The 22,500-nt window shown below is 35.4% G+C and overlaps 1 protein-coding gene across 1 annotated transcript in view; it reads right to left on the reverse strand.

Annotated features, from left to right (window-relative positions):
- Positions 1-2,307: 2,307 nt before the first annotated feature.
- LOC135209705 (uncharacterized) overlaps positions 2,308-22,500 on the reverse strand; it is a 122,919-nt gene continuing 102,726 nt past the window's right edge. The window contains exons 12-18 of the mRNA XM_064242468.1: positions 13,111-13,265; positions 11,605-11,740; positions 9,819-9,924; positions 6,843-7,033; positions 5,312-5,497; positions 4,417-4,526; positions 2,308-3,498 (exon numbers count right to left, since the gene is read on the reverse strand). Coding sequence (XP_064098538.1) covers positions 2,632-3,498; positions 4,417-4,526; positions 5,312-5,497; positions 6,843-7,033; positions 9,819-9,924; positions 11,605-11,740; positions 13,111-13,265 — 1,751 coding nt within the window. The 3' untranslated portion in view covers positions 2,308-2,631. The remainder of the gene's footprint in view (positions 3,499-4,416; positions 4,527-5,311; positions 5,498-6,842; positions 7,034-9,818; positions 9,925-11,604; positions 11,741-13,110; positions 13,266-22,500) is intronic.

The following is a 22,500-nucleotide window of genomic DNA, read 5'->3' on the forward strand; positions in this document are numbered from 1 at the left end:
CGGTTTAATACTTTAGATTTAGCCCCTTGTTTTGGATTACTTAGCTCTGCAACGAACTGGTGAAACTTGTGGGATCGATAGGTAACTAAATAGAGAGAGAGAGAGAGAGGAGAGAGAGAGAGAGAAGAGAGAGAGAGAGAGGAGAGGAGAGAGAGAGAGAGAGGAGAAATCCTATATACATTGCTATCTTTTATTTTACCTTGATTTATGAGATTCCTTTTCTAGAAACATAATACAACTGTAGATGAGAGAGAGAGAGAGAGAGAGAGAGAGAGAGAGAGAGAGAGAGAGATGGATGTATCCCTTTAATGAAACAGATATCCTTGTAATAACTAGTGAAAAAAATATATAATACATTACACTTTGTTAACAAAATTCATAGCATATTAAATATTCATACAAAAATATTTCTTAGAGTCTTGTAAAACAAAATCCTTCAATATTAACCTGAGTACATAGAAATTTAATAAGATTAAGCTTGAGGTTCAGGGAATGAGGGAAAAAAATCGGTTTTCGCATAAGTTTAAATTTGAGGCAGTTTTCCTCGGTTTTTAAATTTTTTTTCATAATATCAATATTTCTGTCACTATGTCTACTTATATATATATATATATATATATATATATATATATATATATATATATATATATATATATATATATATATATATATATATATACATATATACATATATATATATATATATATATATATATATATATATATATATGTATATATAATATATATACATATATATATATATATATATATATAGCAAAAATATATATATGATTATATATATATATAGAAAAATATATATATCTATATATCTATATATATATAGAAAAAAATATATATGTCTATATATATATATATAGATAACTATATATATATATATATATATATATATATCATATATATACTATATATATATATATATATATATGTGTGTGTGTGTGTGTGTATTATAATATATATAACATATATATTACTATATCATATATATATATATAATACTATGATTAGTATATTCATATAATATATATAATATAGAATATATATATAATATATATATATATATATACTATCATAATTATATATATTATATATATTAATATTTATATAACCCCAACTACTCAGCATGGAATAATAATAACTAATAATAAAAGAATAATAAATAATAACAATAATAATATGGAAAAGACAGTAACAGTAATAAGAAAAACATAACACAATAGGAATGAATTTAAATCTGAATATACATATATATATATATATATATATCTATATATTTATATTAGTATATAATCTATATATCTATATATATTATATATTATATATACCTACATGTATATATATATATATATATATAATAGAATATATATGTTATATCTATATATATATATATATATATATGTATATAACATATTTCATTTAAAAACCAATACTTCTCTCGGTAATCTGTAAGGTACTACTTAGTCTGACAGAAGTCGCTACTTGTTTCTACTGCTACTGAGAAAAGGAACAAAAACTCTCCTTTCCGAATTTTGTTAAACTCTATAACATAAACATTGATAACAACAATGAAGACTATGCCTATTCAGTTCCTACTTTCTGCTACTAAGTCTACTTATATCTCTGCCAATGCTATTACTACTACTACTACTTCTACTGCTATTACTCTTTAGTTTCCGTTGCCAACTTTCAATAGATTGTGGATTTTAGAATAATGATATTGAAAATAATTGCGATAGTGAAATCAACACTTATGAACGTTAGGGGGAAATCGGAAGCCATAGATGAATAGGGTAGGATTGTGGTATGAATTCCCATAGTGTTTTGGATGAAGGATATGATATCCTATTTGTCTTAGTTTTCAGTTTCTGACGAAATAATTCAATAATTCAATATATATCTCTGTAATTCTCACCATAAGATGCTCACCTTTTATGCCAAGTCGAAATATAAATGTAAAAACATCTTCCATTTACATTGGTCGGGAGAATTAGACTCACTAATATCACCTGTGAAAGATAGCTAGTTCTACTGTTTTTTTTTTTTTTTTTTTTTTTTTTTTTTTTAGCTTGAGATGTGGTTCCCTTAGTGTAAAATCAGTCGCGTTTTGATATATATAAAAAGTTCATTTCGTTTCTTAGGATGTATGTACGGTGGAGAAAAAGGCTTATTCTCCGCCTGTATTTATATTATTATATATAAAAGACTGGGATCTACCTAGTGAAATATTGTTTAGGTTCGAAAATCGTAAGGGATGGGCTATTTTTTTTTGGGGGGTTTTTGGAAGAAGGGGGACGAGGCTCTACCGTCGAGTAAATCAATCCAAAAATGTGCGAAGTATGACGATTGTTTATTGTAAAATTGAAAAAAAAAGATTAAGTTTTTTTTTAAACTCTAGTATTCTCGTTTTATAAAGTTCATATTTATATTTATATATGTAGTAATATCTAATTTTATCTTATTTCTAAAATGAGCACCTCGTGTTGTGTGAAGGATATGGCAGGTGACTACCAAAACAAAATCGAGAAATCTTCCGAACTTTCGTGACCAAACGAAGCCGAGAGTCGCAGTCACTAGATGTTGTGTTCCCTGAATGATGGTGGTCTAGACTGCCTTTCAGACTGCGCTCTCCTCCCCGTGTGTCGGTCCTCCAGTCCAGGTCACGTGTTTAGCTCGGCCCTTGGGACTGGAGTGGTTCACCGGAGGCTCAGTCGAGTGTTCCAGACCTTGTTCTGGAATGAAGCTCATCTGTGGCCGCATGGCACCGCTTCCGCTGGTCGACCCGAGGTGTTGTGGCGCTAGGCCGATGGCTAGTTGGGGCGCCCCGCTGCAGTGGGCGCCCGCAAGGTTGGTGCAGCTTCGCGACACGTCCATCGAGGAAGTGCAGGGGAGAACGAGGGGCGGCGGCGGCTCTCCGCCGCCCACGTCCACTCCGGGGAGCGGCTGTACGTAGTGAATGGCACTGGCGCTGGAGCCGACGGAGCTGCCTCCATCCTTCGTAGCGATGACGCTGAGCTGTTGCTGGTGGAGGTTATCGTCTGTGGAGGTGCTGTAGATCACGCCGAGCTGAGGGTGGGCGCTCTGGTGATGAATGGCGAATGTGACGGGCGTCCCGTGCTGCAGAGGAGGCCAGTGGGTCGGAGGCGACGAGGACTGCCCCACGCAAGGCTGCTGCGGCGCGATGACTGCTCGCGTCCCGCCGCACCGCTCCACGGAGGCGGACCTCTGTAGCCTGTACTGCTGGGGCGACGACCTCGGGAAGGAGATTTGGGAGGTCGTCTGGTCCTGGTGGATGATGTGCTGTTGGGAGGACTGTCCGGGAGGCGTGTGGTGAACGACGTGCTGCGTAGGAGAGAGGTCGTTGCAAGACGATGAGCAATACTGAGGCGGTGGAGGAATGTGGGTGGGAATCGTGAAGACGCCACCTCCGCCCCCGGCGCTGGCGGGCGTGGAAACGGTCCCGCTGCTGCATTCGGAGGTCATCTGAAAGGGACCCGGATGTACTGTTAATCTGTGGACATGACTCATACTAAAAAGAGTAACATAAATGAAGAGAGAGGTCACCACGTACGAAAATATACATGAACCTTTATATTCTAATCTTTTTAAGGTTTACAGAACGTTAGGTCTAAAGCATGATAGTCGCCAAAGGTATTACAAGAGGAGAGAAGCAATATCTTATATGAAAATTAACTGATACTGGAAAGAGTAACAAGAAATGAAGAGATAGGTCACCAAGTATGAAAATAAACATAAACCTCTACATTCTAATCTTTTTAAGGTTTACAGAACGATAGTTCCAAAGCATAAGTCACCAAAGGTATTACAAGAAGGAGAGAGGCAATATCTTATATGAAAACTAACTAATAGTGAAAAGAGTAACATAATTGAAGAGGAAGGTCACCACGTATGAAAATAACATAAACCTCTACATTCTAATCTTTTTAAGGTTTACAGAACGTTAGGTCTAAAGCATGATAGTCAATAGAAAAGGAGATTATTATCGTAATAAAAATAAGTCGGAGGTGAAGTCTCTCAATGCGTATCAAGAACCGAGCTGGCGACTTATCAAAGTCAAGCAAGCAAGGAATTTGAAAAGAATCAGTCTACTCGAAAGAGAGCAGGTTCAAACCTCACCCACAAAACACAAAAAGTTTAATTTACACCGAATTAGGATGAACCACTTTGAATACACGGATAAAATTGACTGTATAACAAGAAGCTGATGATGGCTTATCGGTGCCAAACAAAATTTAGAAAACAATTTAAAGATAATGAGTCTGCTAAAAAAAAGTTGATTCAAACATGAATGTTTCTTTACTCTGAATAAAAAATGACCACTTGAATGAATACCAGATTTCCTGTGCGTTCTTATAAATGAATACACATCAAAACACTCACCAGGAAAGGGTCAGATTCGGTCAGGTCAGGGGTGTCCACGGCATCGTGTCCTCTGGTCATTCCCTCTGAGGTTCCTCCCGCGTCTTGGCCCTCCTCTTTGGCCTCGAGTTCTGAAAATAATGACATTGTAAAGGTGAATGGAGTTTGAAAATTAAAATGATTTAGGTGGATGTCTGTTTAGAGGAAGATGTAGAAAATTAAATTGTTAGTATCCATTTTTTTCTAATGATATTCCTGTTGATATTAAGACTAAATTACTTATTAGAAAGTAAAAAATCTAATATTTCTTATAAATAATATTAGCTGTTTCATATGGCCATATTGGGTATAAAACCGCCGAACATTTATATATATATAGGTGTGTATTTCTGCTTATACATGTATATATATATAATTATATATATATATATATATATATATATATACATATATATATATATATATATATAATATATATATGAATAAGTATACTGTATTTATTTTATATATACATATATATAATATATAATAATATATATATATCTATATATATATATATAGTTATAAATACCTTATATATGTATATATATATATATATATATATATATATATATATATATATATGATGATATATATATATATATATATATATATTATATATATACATGGTGCTGCATTATTCCAAGCCAGAATAATTATCTAAGATAATAATACTGGAGATTTTCAAAATTATGCCGATATCTGAGATGATACTGTTATATAATGAATATTGGTATAGCATAAAACTCGCATAAAACTCACTCTTCACAAATCTTTTCATTATAACGAAATCATCCCCCCCCCCCAAAAAAAAAGAAAAATAATCACGCTAATCCCCAACATAAAGATTCAACAGAAAACCCAAAGTGAGTGTTACCCTGTCCTGCCACAAGATCAGGAGTGCTTGCAGAGTCCCTGGAGCAGTGCTTCCGGGTGACGAACACCACGGCAGTAGCCAGCAGGAGGAAGGCGCCCACAATCCCCAGAAACACCCCCAGAAGGGGGGACACAGCCCCCGAGGGAGTTTCTTCAGGTTCAGGCTGGGTGCTCGATACTCCTGAAACTGTATGGGAAAGAAAACGTATAATTTTGGTTGTTCATTGTTTTCCTGATTATAGTGAGTAGTATGGTGTATATAGAGACATATATATATATATATATATATATAATATATATATATATATATATATATATATATATCTATCTATCTATCTATATATCATCTATCTATCTATATATCTATATAGATATATATATAATATATATATATATATATATATATATAGATATATATATATAGTAAATGACGTTGAGTCGAAAGACCTTGCAGCTACTTCAGTACTCCAGTGATTCACTTTCCTTTGTGGCTTATGCCTTTATTTATTCATTTATCACGTTCCAAGCATTCATGATTCAGTTTTATATATATGCGACACACACACACACACACGCACACACACACACACACACATATATATATATAATATATTTATATATATATATATAGATATAATTATATATATATAGATATATAATATATATATATATAATATATATATATTATATATTATACATAAAACTGAAACACGAAAGTTTGGAACATGATAAATGCATAAATAGAGGCATAAGCAACAAAGGAAAGTAACACACTGGAGTACTGAAGTAGCTGCGCAGACCTTTCGACTCAACGTCCTTTACTTAGCAGACCAACTCTGCTAAGTAAAGGACGTGAGTCGAAAGATCTTGCAGCAACTTCAGTGTTTCACTTTCCTTCGTTGCTTATACCTATATATATATATATGTATATGTATATATATATATATATATATATATATATATATATATATATATATATATATATATATATATATATATATATATATATATATATATATATATATATATATATATATATATATATTTAAATGACTGAATCACGAAAGTATGGGGCGTGATGAACAATAAATAAAAAAAAGCCACAAAGGAAAGTGAAACAAGGGAGTAACGCTGAGAGGCCTTTCGACTTCTCGTCCTTTACTTAGTAACGGACGAGGTGTCGAAAGGCCTCGCAAATGTACTCCATTGCTTCCCATTCCTGCGTGGATTTTGTTATATATATCTATCTATATGTATATATATGTATATAACATAACATACAAAAGGTTGAAGTTTCAAAGACGAACCACTTCCACATTGCATGCGGCATGATAAAAATGGAGGTATGGATAAATGGCGTGGTGTGAAATACAGTAACCTCCAATTCCCTTCTCACTCCTCACCCTTAAAAAAAAAGACCATCTCACCCCCCTCCCCCTTCAACCCCCCCCTCCCCCCGAAAAAAAGAAACCTCCCTCAGGGAGCCTTCAACCTTAACCCTACAAAAACCCCAAATTGAACATGACACTCACTCATCCTGTTCTCGGCAACCTTAAGCGTGAAGGCCTCTAGGGAGACAGGTGGGGATGACCCCCTCCGGTTGATGGCCGTCAGAGTGACGACGTAGTCTTCCCCAGGGGCCAAGCCCTCCACTGTGAAGACGGGTGACATCCCTTCCAGGACCCGGACGGGCTCGATGACCCCGGAAGAATAGACGGCAGCTCTGGAAAGAGACGGAGGTGAAAGGGTAACTGGCGATTCGATACGAACTCATGTTGGGGAGATTAGAAAGAAGCTCTATCTATCTATCTATCTATAAATATATATCTGTAATGAAAGACAAAAAGTTAGAATTTTCAGTGCAAGAAAACTAAAGGGTGAGATATGTGTAGATTAATATAATTGGTACAAAGACCATCGTAGATGATCATATTGGCCTAGTCGATAAGATCACTGAAGTCCTGATTTCTCCTCTGTCCGCTGGGCGCTGGTTCGAACCCACGAGAGGACGAAATTATTATCAACTAAAAAATTCCCTTTCGGTTAACGTATATCAAAATATATTAATTCCGAGGTAGACCGAATTCGATATCAAAGGACATTTGTAGCTTGATGCATATATATATATTATATATATATATATATATATATATATATATATATACTAAGATTATTACATGTATGCGCACGTGTGTGCGTTATACAAGAACACCCAAAGAAATAAAACGAAAAACCCAAAGGTGTATCCACGTATATAACTCACCGTTCCCCACAGCCGCCCGAGCTGAGCAGATGCCTTCACTACGAATGCATAAAAAATATTACACTCGTGATAGATAACTTATTCCTTTGGGACTTCCCCCCAACCCTCCACCCTCACCTCCCCTCCAAAGTTATTTAATGAGAGTTAGGTAGCAGCAGCAGGGACTTTATAGAGCCATCGTATTTCAGTGACCCGAATATTAATGCAAGAGAGATTTATAGGTCGTGGATTCCGCCGACTGCTGCATCTGTCGCCTAGTTCAAATTATATTTGAGTGAAACGTAAAGTTTGTTCATTTTTTCGCGGTTTTTTTTTTTTAGATTTTTTTCCCGCGCGTTTTATTTAATATTTTGATGAGGAGCGGTTCACGTTATTTGAATGTTGGAATTCGCAGGTTAAAATTTAATAGGAAGTGGTTTTGCGAAAGTGGTTATTTCATGTTTGAAATATTTCTTTAGCAATTTTCGATTAACAGAAGTGCTCAAAAATAGGGGTTAGTTGCTCGCTTGATTTCTTGAAAATAATATTCTAACAAAAAAAAAAAAAACCTGTAGTTTTTCTTTGCTCTAACTGAAGACCACACTAAAATGATTTCTGGTCTTGTTTCAGTTGATTTAAACGTGATATAGCCTACATAATCAAAGTTAATAATAACATTTACTTATTAATGGTCATTAGCACTATTTTTGCCGTATTTACAATTCTTGTTTTTTAGTTGTGTTAACTGAATATATATATATATATATATATTCTATATTATAAATATATATATATATATATATGTGTATACACACACACACACACACACACATATATATATATATATATATATTATATATATATCTAACTATACACCACACACACAAACACACCACAACCCACACCCATCGATAATATACATATACTATATATTATATATATATATATATAATGAATAATATTATAATATATAATTATATTTATATATAGATATATATTATATATAATATATATATAAGATATGCATTTACAAACATGCATAAATTAACGCATGCCAGAAATTCAATAAATATCCACAAATATTTTACGGGCATTTGCTATATGTAAAACTAATTACATAATTACAAAAGTCACTACAAAAACGTAAAAACCACAAGTCATTTCAATATCAAAAAAGAATACCGTACCCAGTCCACGTATCCAGAAGTTTTAATAACACGGGTTAATATAGCCACTACTACCCAACGCAAGATCTCCCTAACAACCTCCCTAGCAATCTCCCTAACAATAGACGCAGGACTTAAACTTTGTGGGGAAGAGCTTCTCTCCCCAGCCTTGGCATTTCGACGAAAGGTCGTTTCCCCCTAGGGAGAATCTTAAGTTACTCCGTTCTGGGGTCTAGGGAATATCTTCCAAGATATCTTCCACTTTCAGGGTAACTGTATTGCGTCGGGGATCATTCTGGCAATGGCGTCTTGTGTAATATGTCTTTTTAGAATTTTACTCATATAAAGGGAAAAGTAAGTGATATATTACTTTTTTTTTTTTACGTGTATGCCAGAATGGGAGGATAGCATTTTAAATCCGGAGAGAAAAAGAGTATTTCATAACTGTGATGGAGATACAAAACTTGGAAATAAAAGCACACACACACACGCATATATATATATATATATATATATATATATATATATATATATATATATATCTGTATATATATGTATATGTATATATATATATATATACTATATATATATATATATATGTATATATATATATGTATATATATATATATATATATATATATATATATATATATATATATATATATAATTATATATATATATAGTATACATATACATATATATATATATATATATATATATATATATATATATATATATATATATATATATATATATATACGTATATATATATATATATATATATATATATATATATATATATATCTATATATATATATATATAATATATATCTCAAAATATGCATCATGCGATTTCATCTATATCTACCAAGTATACCTTATTTCTCTAAATCTTTTCGTCGAAGTGACAATAAAAAAAAATTCTATCCAAAACAGGATCAGTTCTAAGTTTTATCGTCTCGCTTTTTTATAAAAACCTTCTCTGTAACAAATAAAATGAAAGGCTTTATAAATTAGCTTCTGAGATTCGCATATGTTACGACCATCCATCTCATCGGTGTCCCTTACATCTAAAATTAAAATGATTTTCTCTCTCTTACCTGAAAGTCTGGGTAAGTCCTCCGTCCGCACCTGGTTTACAGGTGATTAGCAATGACCCGGCTGACTGGTTGGCTAACACGCAGTCATGAACGCTGTCTGGAGCACCTGGGGATATGAAGATAATAGTATAGTGAAACTGATTTTACTGGGGAGTCATGGATAACAGTTCCCGAGACCTGCAATCAATTAGTTAATTAGAGATCAATTTTTTTTTATCCACTTAGTCTCTGGTTTTCAAATCTGTCAGCGTTGATGCAGGTTTGATGAATACTAAATTGGACCAATTTGACGGGGTTTAAGTTGAATCTATATTCGATTTTCGTATGTGATATCAAATTTGTTCATCAAATTTTTCGAGTACAAAAATCTGTAGAGGAAGATGCGTCTACAGATTTAGATCTTTTATAAATAATTCTCAATGAATTTTCAGAAACTGCCTAATATAAATAACTCTTTGTTAGTGATCAGATGCAATTATGAATATATTCATGAAAATTAAACATTAGATTATGTCATATATCACTAAATTATCCCAATAACTCATTAAGCAGAATCAGACGCATTTAGAAATATGTGAACGAAAAAGCATAACCATTAAGTTGAAAATATACCGATACAATATAAACACAAAAGTAGGTCAGATATCAGTACATTTATTCTAATAACTGATAATGCCCAAAGTAGTGCCAATAGAAATATATTAACGATAATAATGCTTGAACACTGACCTAGTTTTCCCAACTTTCCTCAATTGACCTGCGTTGTGTCATGAACATTCTAAAGGGGTCTAAGCTACTGACCCCAATACACGTCTGATGCACCTTTTCAGAATTAATATACCGAAGAACGAAGTTGATATGGACCAGAAAAATGGACCAGAAAACTTGAAACACATCCATAAAGGAACTGGAGCCAAAAATCGAAGGAAATTCAGACCGAAATATGATTTGCTTGTTTCATGGAAGGGCGAAAAACAAAAACAAAAAACAAAAACAAAAAACTTCTCGTATTAATTGGGAGGAATTTTTGCGGAAAACTAATCTGCAGAATAATTCCGGCTTTGAATGGAGAGAGAGAGAGAGAGAGAGAGAGAGAGAGAGAGAGAGAGAGAGAGAGAGAGAGAGAGAGAGAGAGAGAGAGAGAGAGAGAGAGAGAGAGAGAGAAAGGTGTATTGCAAATCATTCAAAATATTTTTTCTTCAAGGGTATTGCAGAGAGAGAGAAGAGAGAGAGAGAGAGAGAGAGAGAGAGAGAAAGGTGTAATGCATATCATTCAAAATACTTTTTCTTCAAGGACATAGCAGAGAGAGAGAGAGAGAGAGAGAGAGAGAGAGAGAGAGAGAGAGAGAGAGAGAAAGGTATAATGCAGATCATTCAAAATACTTTCCCTTCAGGGACATAATGGATCTCAGTCTTATTAAGTAAAAAACGCTGCTCAAACTGATGATATGAAAATAAACACTTCGCAGCCGAACACTAATTGAACGTCCTCAGTAAAGAGTATATTGATAAATTCAGCACCCGAAATATACGCGGGAGTTTCCGAGGAATGCAAATTGAATGGAATCACCTAAACATTTCTGAATATCAAATCAAATAGATTCTGCACGCAGGCATAATATTGGTCTGGTCTTTCAGCCGTTGTTTACGAAATATGGCTGCCAGGCATTGATTTCTGAACAGAGCCACACATAACATAACGCGGAAAGCAGCTTCTTTTAATTACACCCCGTGTAATTTTCTCGGCCCCTGGCATATGAACTTTAAACACCTGAGCCTCCCTCACCTGCCGGCTGCAGGGTAAAGGCACAAGGGTCCTCCTGCCGCCCCACCAAATTCGAAGCCCAGCAAAAGACGGTTCCGTAGTCCCTCGCTGAATAGGCCACGTACCGCAGAGTCGATTCCAGGCCGCTGATTGTATACTGAAGGAAGGAGGAATAAAGTGTATTAAATACAAAATCACTAAATACTTCGGCAACGATACTGACTGAGTAGTTTTGTGAATCATTATACATACCTTCGTTTCAAACGGGGAATAATTACTTTAAAAACACCTGTATATTGTTTTTAAGTCTTTGAAAGCTACTGAACTGAAATGATTTTCAGGTGGAGTATGATTACTGGTATTCTCAGCAATATGAAGCCTATATGTATAAGATCTTTTGGAGCGGGAGATGTATGTTGTTTTCAAATCTATGAAAGGTTTGAACTGAAATGATTTTCAGATAGATTGTGATTAATGGTACCCTCAGGAATGTGAAGTATATATGTATAAGATCTTTTGGAGCCGGTGTGACGTGCCCATGTAGGCATCAGAGCCCAAACTATGTATTTACTATAGAGCAAATCAGTAGCAATATGGTAACATTTCCTTTTTATCAAAGAGGTGACCGAAGGCACCCAGGTTCATCCAAAGCGAAAGCAACTTATATTTACTTCTGACAGTCGAAGCTGTGAGCTTCCGAGACCAGATATGAACTCTAGATCGACAGAAAGAGTTAGATCTTACAAACTCCTTAGGAGAATAGATAACATATATGCACTGAAGATGAGGTACCCAGTGTAAGAAATATCCATTAGTATTTATAAAAAAGATAATTAAAGAATATAAATTATATGCCATTCCATTACCTCTCTAACAAAGATAACAAGAATCATTCCAGTGGGAGACATTAAGGCACCTTTTCAAGGATATGGTTAACAAAACATTTTGGAAGTTTTCATGCGGGAATCATGGAGTTTGAAACAACTATCCTTCAGGATTATGCATCAGTAATGCGTGTGAAAATAGACATTAATTCCACGAGGAAATAAAAAATTAAACGGGCAGTTTGAAACAACTATCCTTCAGGATTATTCGCCAATAATGCGTGTAAAAATAAACTTTAATTCCACGAGGAAATAAATAATTAAACAGGCATTTTGAAACAACTGACCTTCAGGATTATGCGTCTATATTGCGTGTAAAAATAGATATTAATTCCAAGAGGAGATTAAAAATCAAACAGGAATGAGAAGAGTTTAAAAGTTTAAGTCAACGAAAGTTTTGATAAACATTCATGCAATTGTTAAGAAATTCACAATCTTATGAAAACAAATTGTTAAAAAATCCACATTTATGTATCAAAATATATTTCTTTTTGTCATGCAATTGAAAAGAAGCCATCCTTGAAGAATGCGCATCAATGATACGAGGAACAATATAAAGATAAATCCGGAAAATACAAAAGAAATGAGAATGAAAAATTATAGCAGTTTACGTTCGCGAAACTTTTGATAGACACCAACCCACCTCATTCTTCCTGAAGCGCGTGGAATCCACGGTGTTGTTGAACAGCCAATAGAAAGTCACGTTCGACGGATAGGCGTCGACTTTGCACCGGAGAGAGACCACTTCTCCTTCGACCGCAGTCACTGTGACCCGCCCTTGAGCACACATGGGGACGTCTGTCCGGAAAAATTGCAGAAGAAGAGGAACTATGAGCTGTCAGAAGAAGTCAAATTCATCTCTTCCGTTCTGGTGAAAGTCTGAAGTAATGAGATACCAGTGTATGCCTCCTACAAAGGATATTATGGTAAATCATGACTCTGTGCTTAGTTACCACGGGATTAGCTTGATGTACAGGTTTTCGAATTATATATATATATATAATATATATATATATATATATATATATATATATATATATATATATATATGTGTGTGTGTGTGTGTGTGTGTGTGTGTGTGTGTGTGTGTGTGTGTGTGTGTGTGTGTGTGTGTGTGTGTCCAACGCAGAACGAAGGAACACGTGTTGAGAATATCCTTAAATCCACGGTAGAAGGTGAGTACTACGTGGAACAAGTACTTTCGAAGTTTATTTCTACCATTCTCAAGTTCACACAGGAATCAAAAGCCAACGGTCAACGATTGGCTCTTAGTCTTCTTTTCATGTCTTTTTTTGCTCAAAGAACATTCTGCCAAGATTAATAAATTGTAAGCCCTGCCCCCTTTGTGTAGATAAGTCTCTCAACCTCTTTTCGATTCAGTGTGAACTTGAGAATGTAGAAATAAACAACGAAAGTGCTTGTTCCAAGCCCCAAGTGTCAATCCCCATTCTACTGTGACTTAAGGATACACACACACACACACACACACACACACACACACATATATATATATACTATTCCTGAAATAAAAGGAAAAGGGCCCCTAAAAATAAAACACCAAAAATATAAGAAAACAAAAAAGGCTCAACGTATATTTCAGAGACTGCTGTCTCCCTCCCTTTCAAGGTAGATGAAATGAGAAAAAGTTTACAGGAAAAGGTGGGGTATTTATACCAATAAAAGGTCCATCCACAAACAAGACCAATTTAAGTCCACCCCCGCTGATTAATCTTTCCTTTAGCAATCTTCTTAAGGGTTCGGGTTGAATGAAGAGGTTGTCGATCGTGTTCCCGAAAATCCATGCTCCTTTTGAGGATGTTCATTACCTGCCCTCCTTCTCTTATTTATTAAGGCCGATTCCATCATTTGACATCTTGTACCGGCCAGTTGCTGCTTAAACAATAAAATTACACGAAGTGACAAATTCCAGTTTATTTCTATGGTGGTTTATGTTCATTTAATATTGGTTGAAAATAGCAGAGGTTCTGTTGTCCATACCTAAACTGACCGTTTGTGTTGTAATTAATCTCTGGGGAAGGGGGAATTTTACCTTGTAGAATCCGATCTAAGGATTGGTCACAGTCCTGGCATGGGATTTCGTACACCCCAGAGGTCTTTGGAGATGCCCTTTTGTTGGAACGTTTAATCAGGGATTTGGGCTAAGGTGGGTTTGGGTAAGTAAATACAAAAAGGGTTTCGATTTTCACCGAATGGGAATTCCGGTTATTTCTCTTAACGTCGGTCCAGGTTTGGGGAACTTATTATTTTTTATTTGTTGTGTATATCTGGTCTTGTCCTTTGAGGGGGCTCCCTGGTGAGAAAAATTACGTTTTGGCTTTGTGAATTGCTTTCTTTCCTTCAATTATATGGTCCAGGATAAATTTTAAAGGACGAAAGTTGCTTGCGGAATTAGTTCAAAATTCTTTTTCAGTCAAGGAATTTGGGGAACAAATTCGTAAGGGCTTCATAAGAACCAAGTTAGCTAGCTTACACCTAGGCTTGGATAGTACTGTCCGTGATAGCTAAAGCAGTTGAATGTATGAAAGTTGAGAACGTTGGTTTTCTGTATATGGGTATGATTGTATTCTGGTCGTATATCTGATTATTAACACAAAAAATCAAGAAAATGGAAATTTTGTTGTCTGGTTTCCCATTCAACTTTTAAATTTGGAATGCTGGCACCCTCAATGTGTTTTAATTTCGCGAGGAATTCATTAAAAATTGCCCCACCCCCCTAGTTATCCCAAAATGTTAGGATGAATCATCCAACGTAGCTTCAGCCTACAGGCATGTTTTGGGTTTTATTCGCTATTGGAACCCAATTACTGTAGTTTGCAAAGTATTCCATGTACAGATTGGCTAGAACAGGACTTAAAGGACTACCCATACTACACCGAATTTTTGCTTGTTAAAAGAATGATTCCCCGAGAATGAAAATACGTTATTAGATGCACATAATTCAACTAGCCTTTTAATTATTTTGTCAAGCGCCAAAGGGAAATGATCTGAATATGGGGATAATTTTTTTTTTTTTACCCCTTAAAATTAAAAACTGAAGAACGTCCTGTTACTGGTACTTTAGTGAACAGGTGGGAATTCTACGTCAAGGCTTAAAAAGTTTTATGTTGTGAAGTGGTATAAATGTGGCTTCTCTGAGAATTTTGTGAGACAAAAAATATTTCCGAATGGTTTAATGGTTACTGGGAGAAAAGGTGGTCCTAAAAAAGGGGGAAAGGAGGCCGAGCTAAACAACCATTTAGAAAATTTGTTTTTAAATTGAAAGCTCCGGCACATGAAAAACGATGGGGTCTGAATGGAAGATTAGTCTTTGTGGAGTTTTGGGAAGGCACCATAAAAAATAGGGGTAAATTTAGGATTAATTTACTTTTAAAATTTCTCTAATAGTTCAATAAACTCGTGTTTTTGTCTTTGCCAATTAATCTTACTTTCCAGGGGGGGGAAAAAATTCTGTGGGTAAACGTTTTTGGAGGGGATTTTTCGTCCAGTTTTCGTATGTGTTTTTGTGTCGCTAAGGAGCTGGTTGATTTTGTCAAGGTAGAAGTCTTGTCCATTATTACGATTTTGCCGTCTTTGTCGGATCTACTTACAATTATTAAAACATCTAACGTTTTTTCAGCGAGGTGGATGGCTATCATGAATCTGCGGAGGAAACAGGATATTTTATTATGTACAAATCAGTTAAAGGCATTTAGTAACACTAACCTTTTACCTTTTAAACATATCTCTTCACCGGTTGTAGTTGTTTTTGTCAGATATTGAATTTATCAAAAACGCCACTATGAAGTCTAGGTGGTTTGTTTTTGCCGGTCTGGCATAAGGTCGAAAGGATAAAGCCTAAATTTAAAACTAAATGTTGATTTACAGTAAGGGGGGTGTTGGAATACAGTTTAAAAACTTTTGGTCTTGTTTGCTTCAATGATTATTCCAACGCAACTACTTTGGCTATTAGGTTAGGTTATTTAACTTTTGCGAGAAGTCTGTTGGAATGGAGTCACGCTATTATAGCAGTCCAATGTCGGAAACAGAATGAAATCCAGGTATAATGTATATGTGGTCCGTAGTGAGGAAGGCGAAGATTAGGATTACTTCACTCACTTCCAGAAGTTCAAAGGCCAATCTTTCTGCAAGTTTGAGAAAGAACTGATCAGACTTACACGGGCTGGAAAAAACCAAAAAAAAACACGTTTTAGGAATGACAATGCATCAAAGAGCAAGTACTACCAAAAAATATACGGATTCGGGAGACGGACTCTGCAATTCGGACACCCCCTTCCCTCTGCTCACGAAAACAAGTATTTTCCTGGAGGAAAGAATCAACCGATACGAAAAAACGACAACTCTTCATAACTACGCAGAGCAGTGAATATATGAAACCCAGTCTAAATCTTCGCACCTCCTCACCCTACGGACCACATTATACAGGTTATTCTGATTTCATTCTGTTTTCCGAACATTGCTGCCTATCAATAGCGGTGACTCATTTCCAACAGACTTATACGCCAAGTTAAATAACCTAATGAGACAAATAGTGCGGTGGAATAAAACCTTGGGGGAAAAAAAGGCGCAACAAAAACGACAAAGTTTTAAACTTATCCGAAACACCCCCCTTAATCTGTAAATCACATTTAGTTTTAAATTTAGGCTTATCCTTCGCCCTTATGCCAGACCGCAAAAAACAACCTAGAACTTCATAGTTGGCGTTTTGATAAAATTCATTATCTTGGACAAAAACTTACAACCAGTGAAGAGATTATGTTTTAAAATGGGAGCTGTTACTAAATGACTTTTAACTGATTTACATAAGAAATATCCTGTTCCTCGCCAGATTCATGATAGCCATCCACTCGCTAAAAAAGTTAGATGTTATTAATAATAAGTAGAATCCGACAAACTGACGGCCAAAAATCGTAATAATGGACAAGACTTATACCTTGGGGGAAAACAAAAAAAAATCAAACCAAGCCTCCCTTAGGCGACAACAAAACACATACGAAAAACTGACGAAAAATCCCCTCCAAAAACGTTCCCACAGGAATTTTTTCGGAAAGTAAGATTAATTGGTCCAAAGACAAAAGAAAAAGTATTGAAACTATTAGGAGAAATTTAAACTTAATTAATCCTAAATTACCTACCCTTTTTGTTATGGGCCTTTCCCAAAAAACTCAACCAAAGACAACTCTTCCATTCAGACCCATCGTTTCATGTGCCGGAGCTTTCAATTTACAAAATTTATAAAATGGTTAAGCTGGCCATCCCTTTCCCCTTTTTTAGGCACCTTTTATCCCAGTCACATTAAACATGTTCGGAAGATCTTTTTGTCACAAATTCAGAGAAGCACATATAACCACTTCACAACATAAAACTTTTAAGCCTTTGACGTCAGATTATCCCCTGTTCACTAAATGTACCAGTACAGGAACGTTGCCTTCAGTTTTTTTAAGGGTTAACAAAATTATCCCCATATTCAGATCAATTTCGTTCTTTCCCTTTGGCGCCTTGGACAAAATAATAAACTAGTTGAATTATGTGGGCATCTAACTAACGTATTTTCCATTCGGGGAAATCATATCGACAAAGCAAAAATTCGGGTGTAGTAATGGGTAGTCCTTTAAGTCCTGTTCTAGCCAATCTGTACATGGAATACTTTGAAACTACAGTAATAAATGCAATAAAAACCCAAAAACATGCTGTGATGAGATACGTGGATGATATCCTAACATTTTGGGATAATAGGTGGGGCAATTTTAATGAATTCCTCGCGAAATTAAACACATTAGTGCCCAGCATCAAATTTAAGTTGAATGGGAAACAGACAACAAAATTCCTTTTCTTGATGTTTTAATAATCAGAGATACGACAGAATACAAATTCACCATATACAGAAAACCAACGTTCTCACTTTCATACATTCACTACTTTAGCTATCACGACAGTACTATCAAGATAGGTGTAGCTAGTAACTTGTTCTTAAGAGCCTTACGATTTGTTCCCCAGAATTCCTGGAAAAAGAACTTTGAACTAATTCGCAAGCAACTTTCGTCTTTAAAATATCCTGACCATATAATTGAGAAAGCAATTCACAAAGCAAACGTAATTTTCTACCGACCCCCTAAAGACAAGACCAGAGATACACCCAACAATAAAATAATAATTCCCCACCTGGACACGATTAAGAGATAACCAATCCCTTCGGAAAATCGAACCTTTTGTATTACTTAAACACCCTTAGCCAAATCCCTGATTAACGTCCAACAAAAGGCATCTCAAAGGACTCTGGGGTATACGAATCCCATGCCAGGACTGTGACCAATCTTACATCGATTTACAGGTAATCCCTTCCCAGAGATTAATACAACACAAACGGTCAGTTAGGTATGGACAACAGAACTCTGCTATTTTTTCAACCATATAAATGAACATAACCATAGAATAAACTGGAATTTGTCACGTGTAATTTATAGCAGCAACTGCCGGTACAAGAGTCAAATGATGGAATCGGCCTTAATAAAAGAGAGGCAGGTAATGAACATCTCAAAAGGAGCATGGATTTCGGACACGATCGACAACCTCTTCATTCAACCAACCCTTAAGAAGATTAAAGGAAGATTATCAGCGGGGTGACTTAAATTGGCTTGTTGTGGATGGACCTCTTGGTATAAATACCACCTTTTCTGTAAACTTTTCTCATTCATCTACCTGAAGAGGGAGACAGCAGTCTCTGAATATAGTACTTTTTTCTCTATATTTTGGTGTTTTTATGGGCTCCTTTTATTAGATGAACTTCTGTTGTTACAGAACATTGTTAACCAGTCATATATAATATATATATATATATATATATATATATATATATATATATATATATATATATTATATATATGTATATATATATATATATATATATATATATACATATGTGTGTGTGTAATATATATACTAACTTATCACATACATAATTTTTCTGTGCAATAGTACAATCACTAAAAGGACCTCATTCAAACTACATGGTATCCAGCGGAGCTATTTATTCAAAAAAGTTACAAGCATTGTAACTACCTATCATTTTGAAATTACCTACCTCCCGGTTGATGGGTGTAATAATTTTGTTGCCCGGGACTATAATTATTTTCTTCCCTTTCAAAGGTTCCTTTTCCGTCCCTTCAATTTCCCCAATATAGTTTTTTCATGCCATAATGTATGGCCGCTCCCATCAGTATCCTTATCTAAAACTCTCCCTCAGGTATTCCAGCTCTTCCTCTAGGAATTTGTTACTGCAAATATTTTTAGCCCTAAAGGCCAACCCTGTCATTACTCTCATTTTAATGCCTATCATATGACTAGAGAACATAAGTATGTTTGAATTAGTGTCTCCCTCCTGTGGACCTTGAATTTTAAATTTTCCCCTTCCTTACAGTACATCTAAGAAACGGATTTCTCTCGCCCCTTCTTCTATTGCGAACTTGATTTGTTCATTTAATGTATTTATGTTTTCTAGGAAGATGTGTATCCTGATCTCCTAAACCTCTCTCTCAGGTATTCCAGCTCTTCATCTAAGAATTCGGGACTGCATTTTGATTTATTTCCTCTGACTAGAGAACATATGTATGTATGAATTAGTGTGGGTTCTTTCTGTAGACATTGAATTTTAAACTTTCCTCTTCCCTTCTTACCAGTACATACAAGAAACATTTCTCTCGCCTCTTCTTCTATTGCGAACTTGCTTGGTTCATTTAATTCATTTATGTTTTCTAGGAACTTGTGTAGTTCTTCCCTTTCTCCCTTGTAAATAATCAAGATATCTACGTATCTTACCCATTTGATGATGTTCCAGTTCCCTTTGTTTAATATGCCCACCTCACCCTTTTCAAACCATTCCATAAAGATGGTGGCTAAGATCAGATAAAAACTCGAATCCCTGGCCACGCTATTTCTTTGTATGTAATGGTTCTCGCCCCACTTAAATACATTAACACTGAGGGCCGCTGTCAACAGTTTCATCAAAACGTCATGATTTAAGTCACATGTATAAACCTCTTCCTCCATGTTCTTTTTTTATTATTCCTATCGTGTTCTTGACTCGTAAGTTAGTGAGCAGGGAGACAGAGGGAGAGAGAGAGAGAGAGAGAGAGAGAGAGAGAGAGAGTATCAGGTAATTAATGGTGATCAATACCTAACTGCGCACTTGATGTGCAGGAATAACAGAATCATAACTCGCCTGAAATAGCCTTTCATGGCGGAAAATGGAATAATGTACTAAGTAAACAGATTATCGCAAAAAATAGTGAAAAAATTAAACCATGTGTCTCTTGTAGATAGTTGTCACAGAAAAACAAGTCTCCACTACTGAGTAATTACCTTGATTAAAAGCAAAAATGCGTCGAAGTTTCTTCCGCGCAATCGAGTTTTCTGTACAGCGTATAACTAAGGCCACCGAAAATAGATCTACCTGTCGGTAGTCTCAGTATAACGCTGCATGAGCCGCGGCCCATGAAACTAACCACGGCCAGGTGGTAGCCTGTCCTATATATATGCCAGACGCACTTTTATGACTAACTTTAACCTAAAATGAAATAAAATCTACTGAGGCTAAAGAGTTGTAATTTGGTATGTTTGATGACTGGAGGATGGATAACCAATATACCAATTTGCAGCCCTCTAACCTCAGTAGTTTTGCAAGATCTGAGGGCGGAGAGAAAAAGTGCCGACGGGCAGACAAATTTCCATTTCAATAGTTTTCTTTTAAAGAAAACTAAAAACTGAAAAACCCACGATCAGGAAAAGAGAACCCTGTGAATAACTAACATTAGCGAGAGGTATTTCCGAAAACTGCATTTAGGAGATAAGAGGATTACATGAGAGACTGAAAAAGAGGAAACGAATTTATCCCTCCCAATTTTTCATCGAAGCGCGAAGCTCTTCTCCTGGTGACCCTGGCAACGATGTTTTGAAGTTGTTAAATACAGTTCCTAATAGGTTTGTTTTTCCGACTCAGAATACTGTTGTGTCGTAAGGGATTTTTGAAATGGACTTATAAGTTAGCGTTTAGGGTTCGTATCTCGAAGTCTCTTGTTTGCGAAATGATCAAGCAAGTATTCCAGCCTTCTTGGATATGGCAAACGTATGCCTACCCCAGTGGAAAAAAGGCATTCAGTTACAAAACAGGGAATATAAAATCACATTTAGGATGCTCCTTAACACAAGACCCACCTCCAGCATGCACCCACCCCACCAAAAAAAACAAGTGATCCACGTGACTGAAACGAAAAAGGAAAAAGAAAAAGGTTAGACTGACATCAAAGACGGGAAAACAAAACTGAATTCAGTCGGTCATGTTCAGAACAGCCTGTACGAAAGGCGCCTAGGATGTCAATTTCGAAATTTTCTCTGCAGAATTCGGAGCAGAGTCTCTTCCTTTTCACATAAATATTGCAATGCCAGCTCTGCTTGGCTCGTGCACTTTTACGCAAAGATGTGTCGGCGTGGCACTTTCCCTAATAGAAATGGCCACTGACCTTTATATGGCTTCCAGTATCGGAAAAAGGTGCGCGCCACTGATGTTGACGAGAAGGTTAATTGACGAGTTTTGAGGTATCTGGCTGCATATTGGTGTATCAGTGTCGTATATAGCAAAAGTAATATATATTCATAGGTCAGAACAGGAATGTGATGAAATAATTATTATCAACAGTTTATTCGGACGTTTCGTCGGAATAGACTATTTATTCTCACGTCGGGATAAAATGTAGAAACGGATATTTCTATTACATATTCTATTAATAAATTTACATCAAAAACAAAAATTAAAAGGAGTTGGAGATGATGAGATTGAAGATGACGTATTTTATGACAATTTAACGCATTAAAAAAATGGTTGTCAATGAAGAATGTTGCCAAAGATGACATATTTTATGACAATTTAACGTATTAAAAAATGGTTGTCAGTGAAGAATGTCGCCAAAGATTTTCCAAAGTGACAAACGGTATATTCTAAAGCCTAATGAAAATGTCAACT

Source organism: Macrobrachium nipponense, chromosome 38 (assembly GCF_015104395.2).
Source record: "Macrobrachium nipponense isolate FS-2020 chromosome 38, ASM1510439v2, whole genome shotgun sequence".
NCBI lineage: Eukaryota > Metazoa > Arthropoda > Malacostraca > Decapoda > Palaemonidae > Macrobrachium > Macrobrachium nipponense.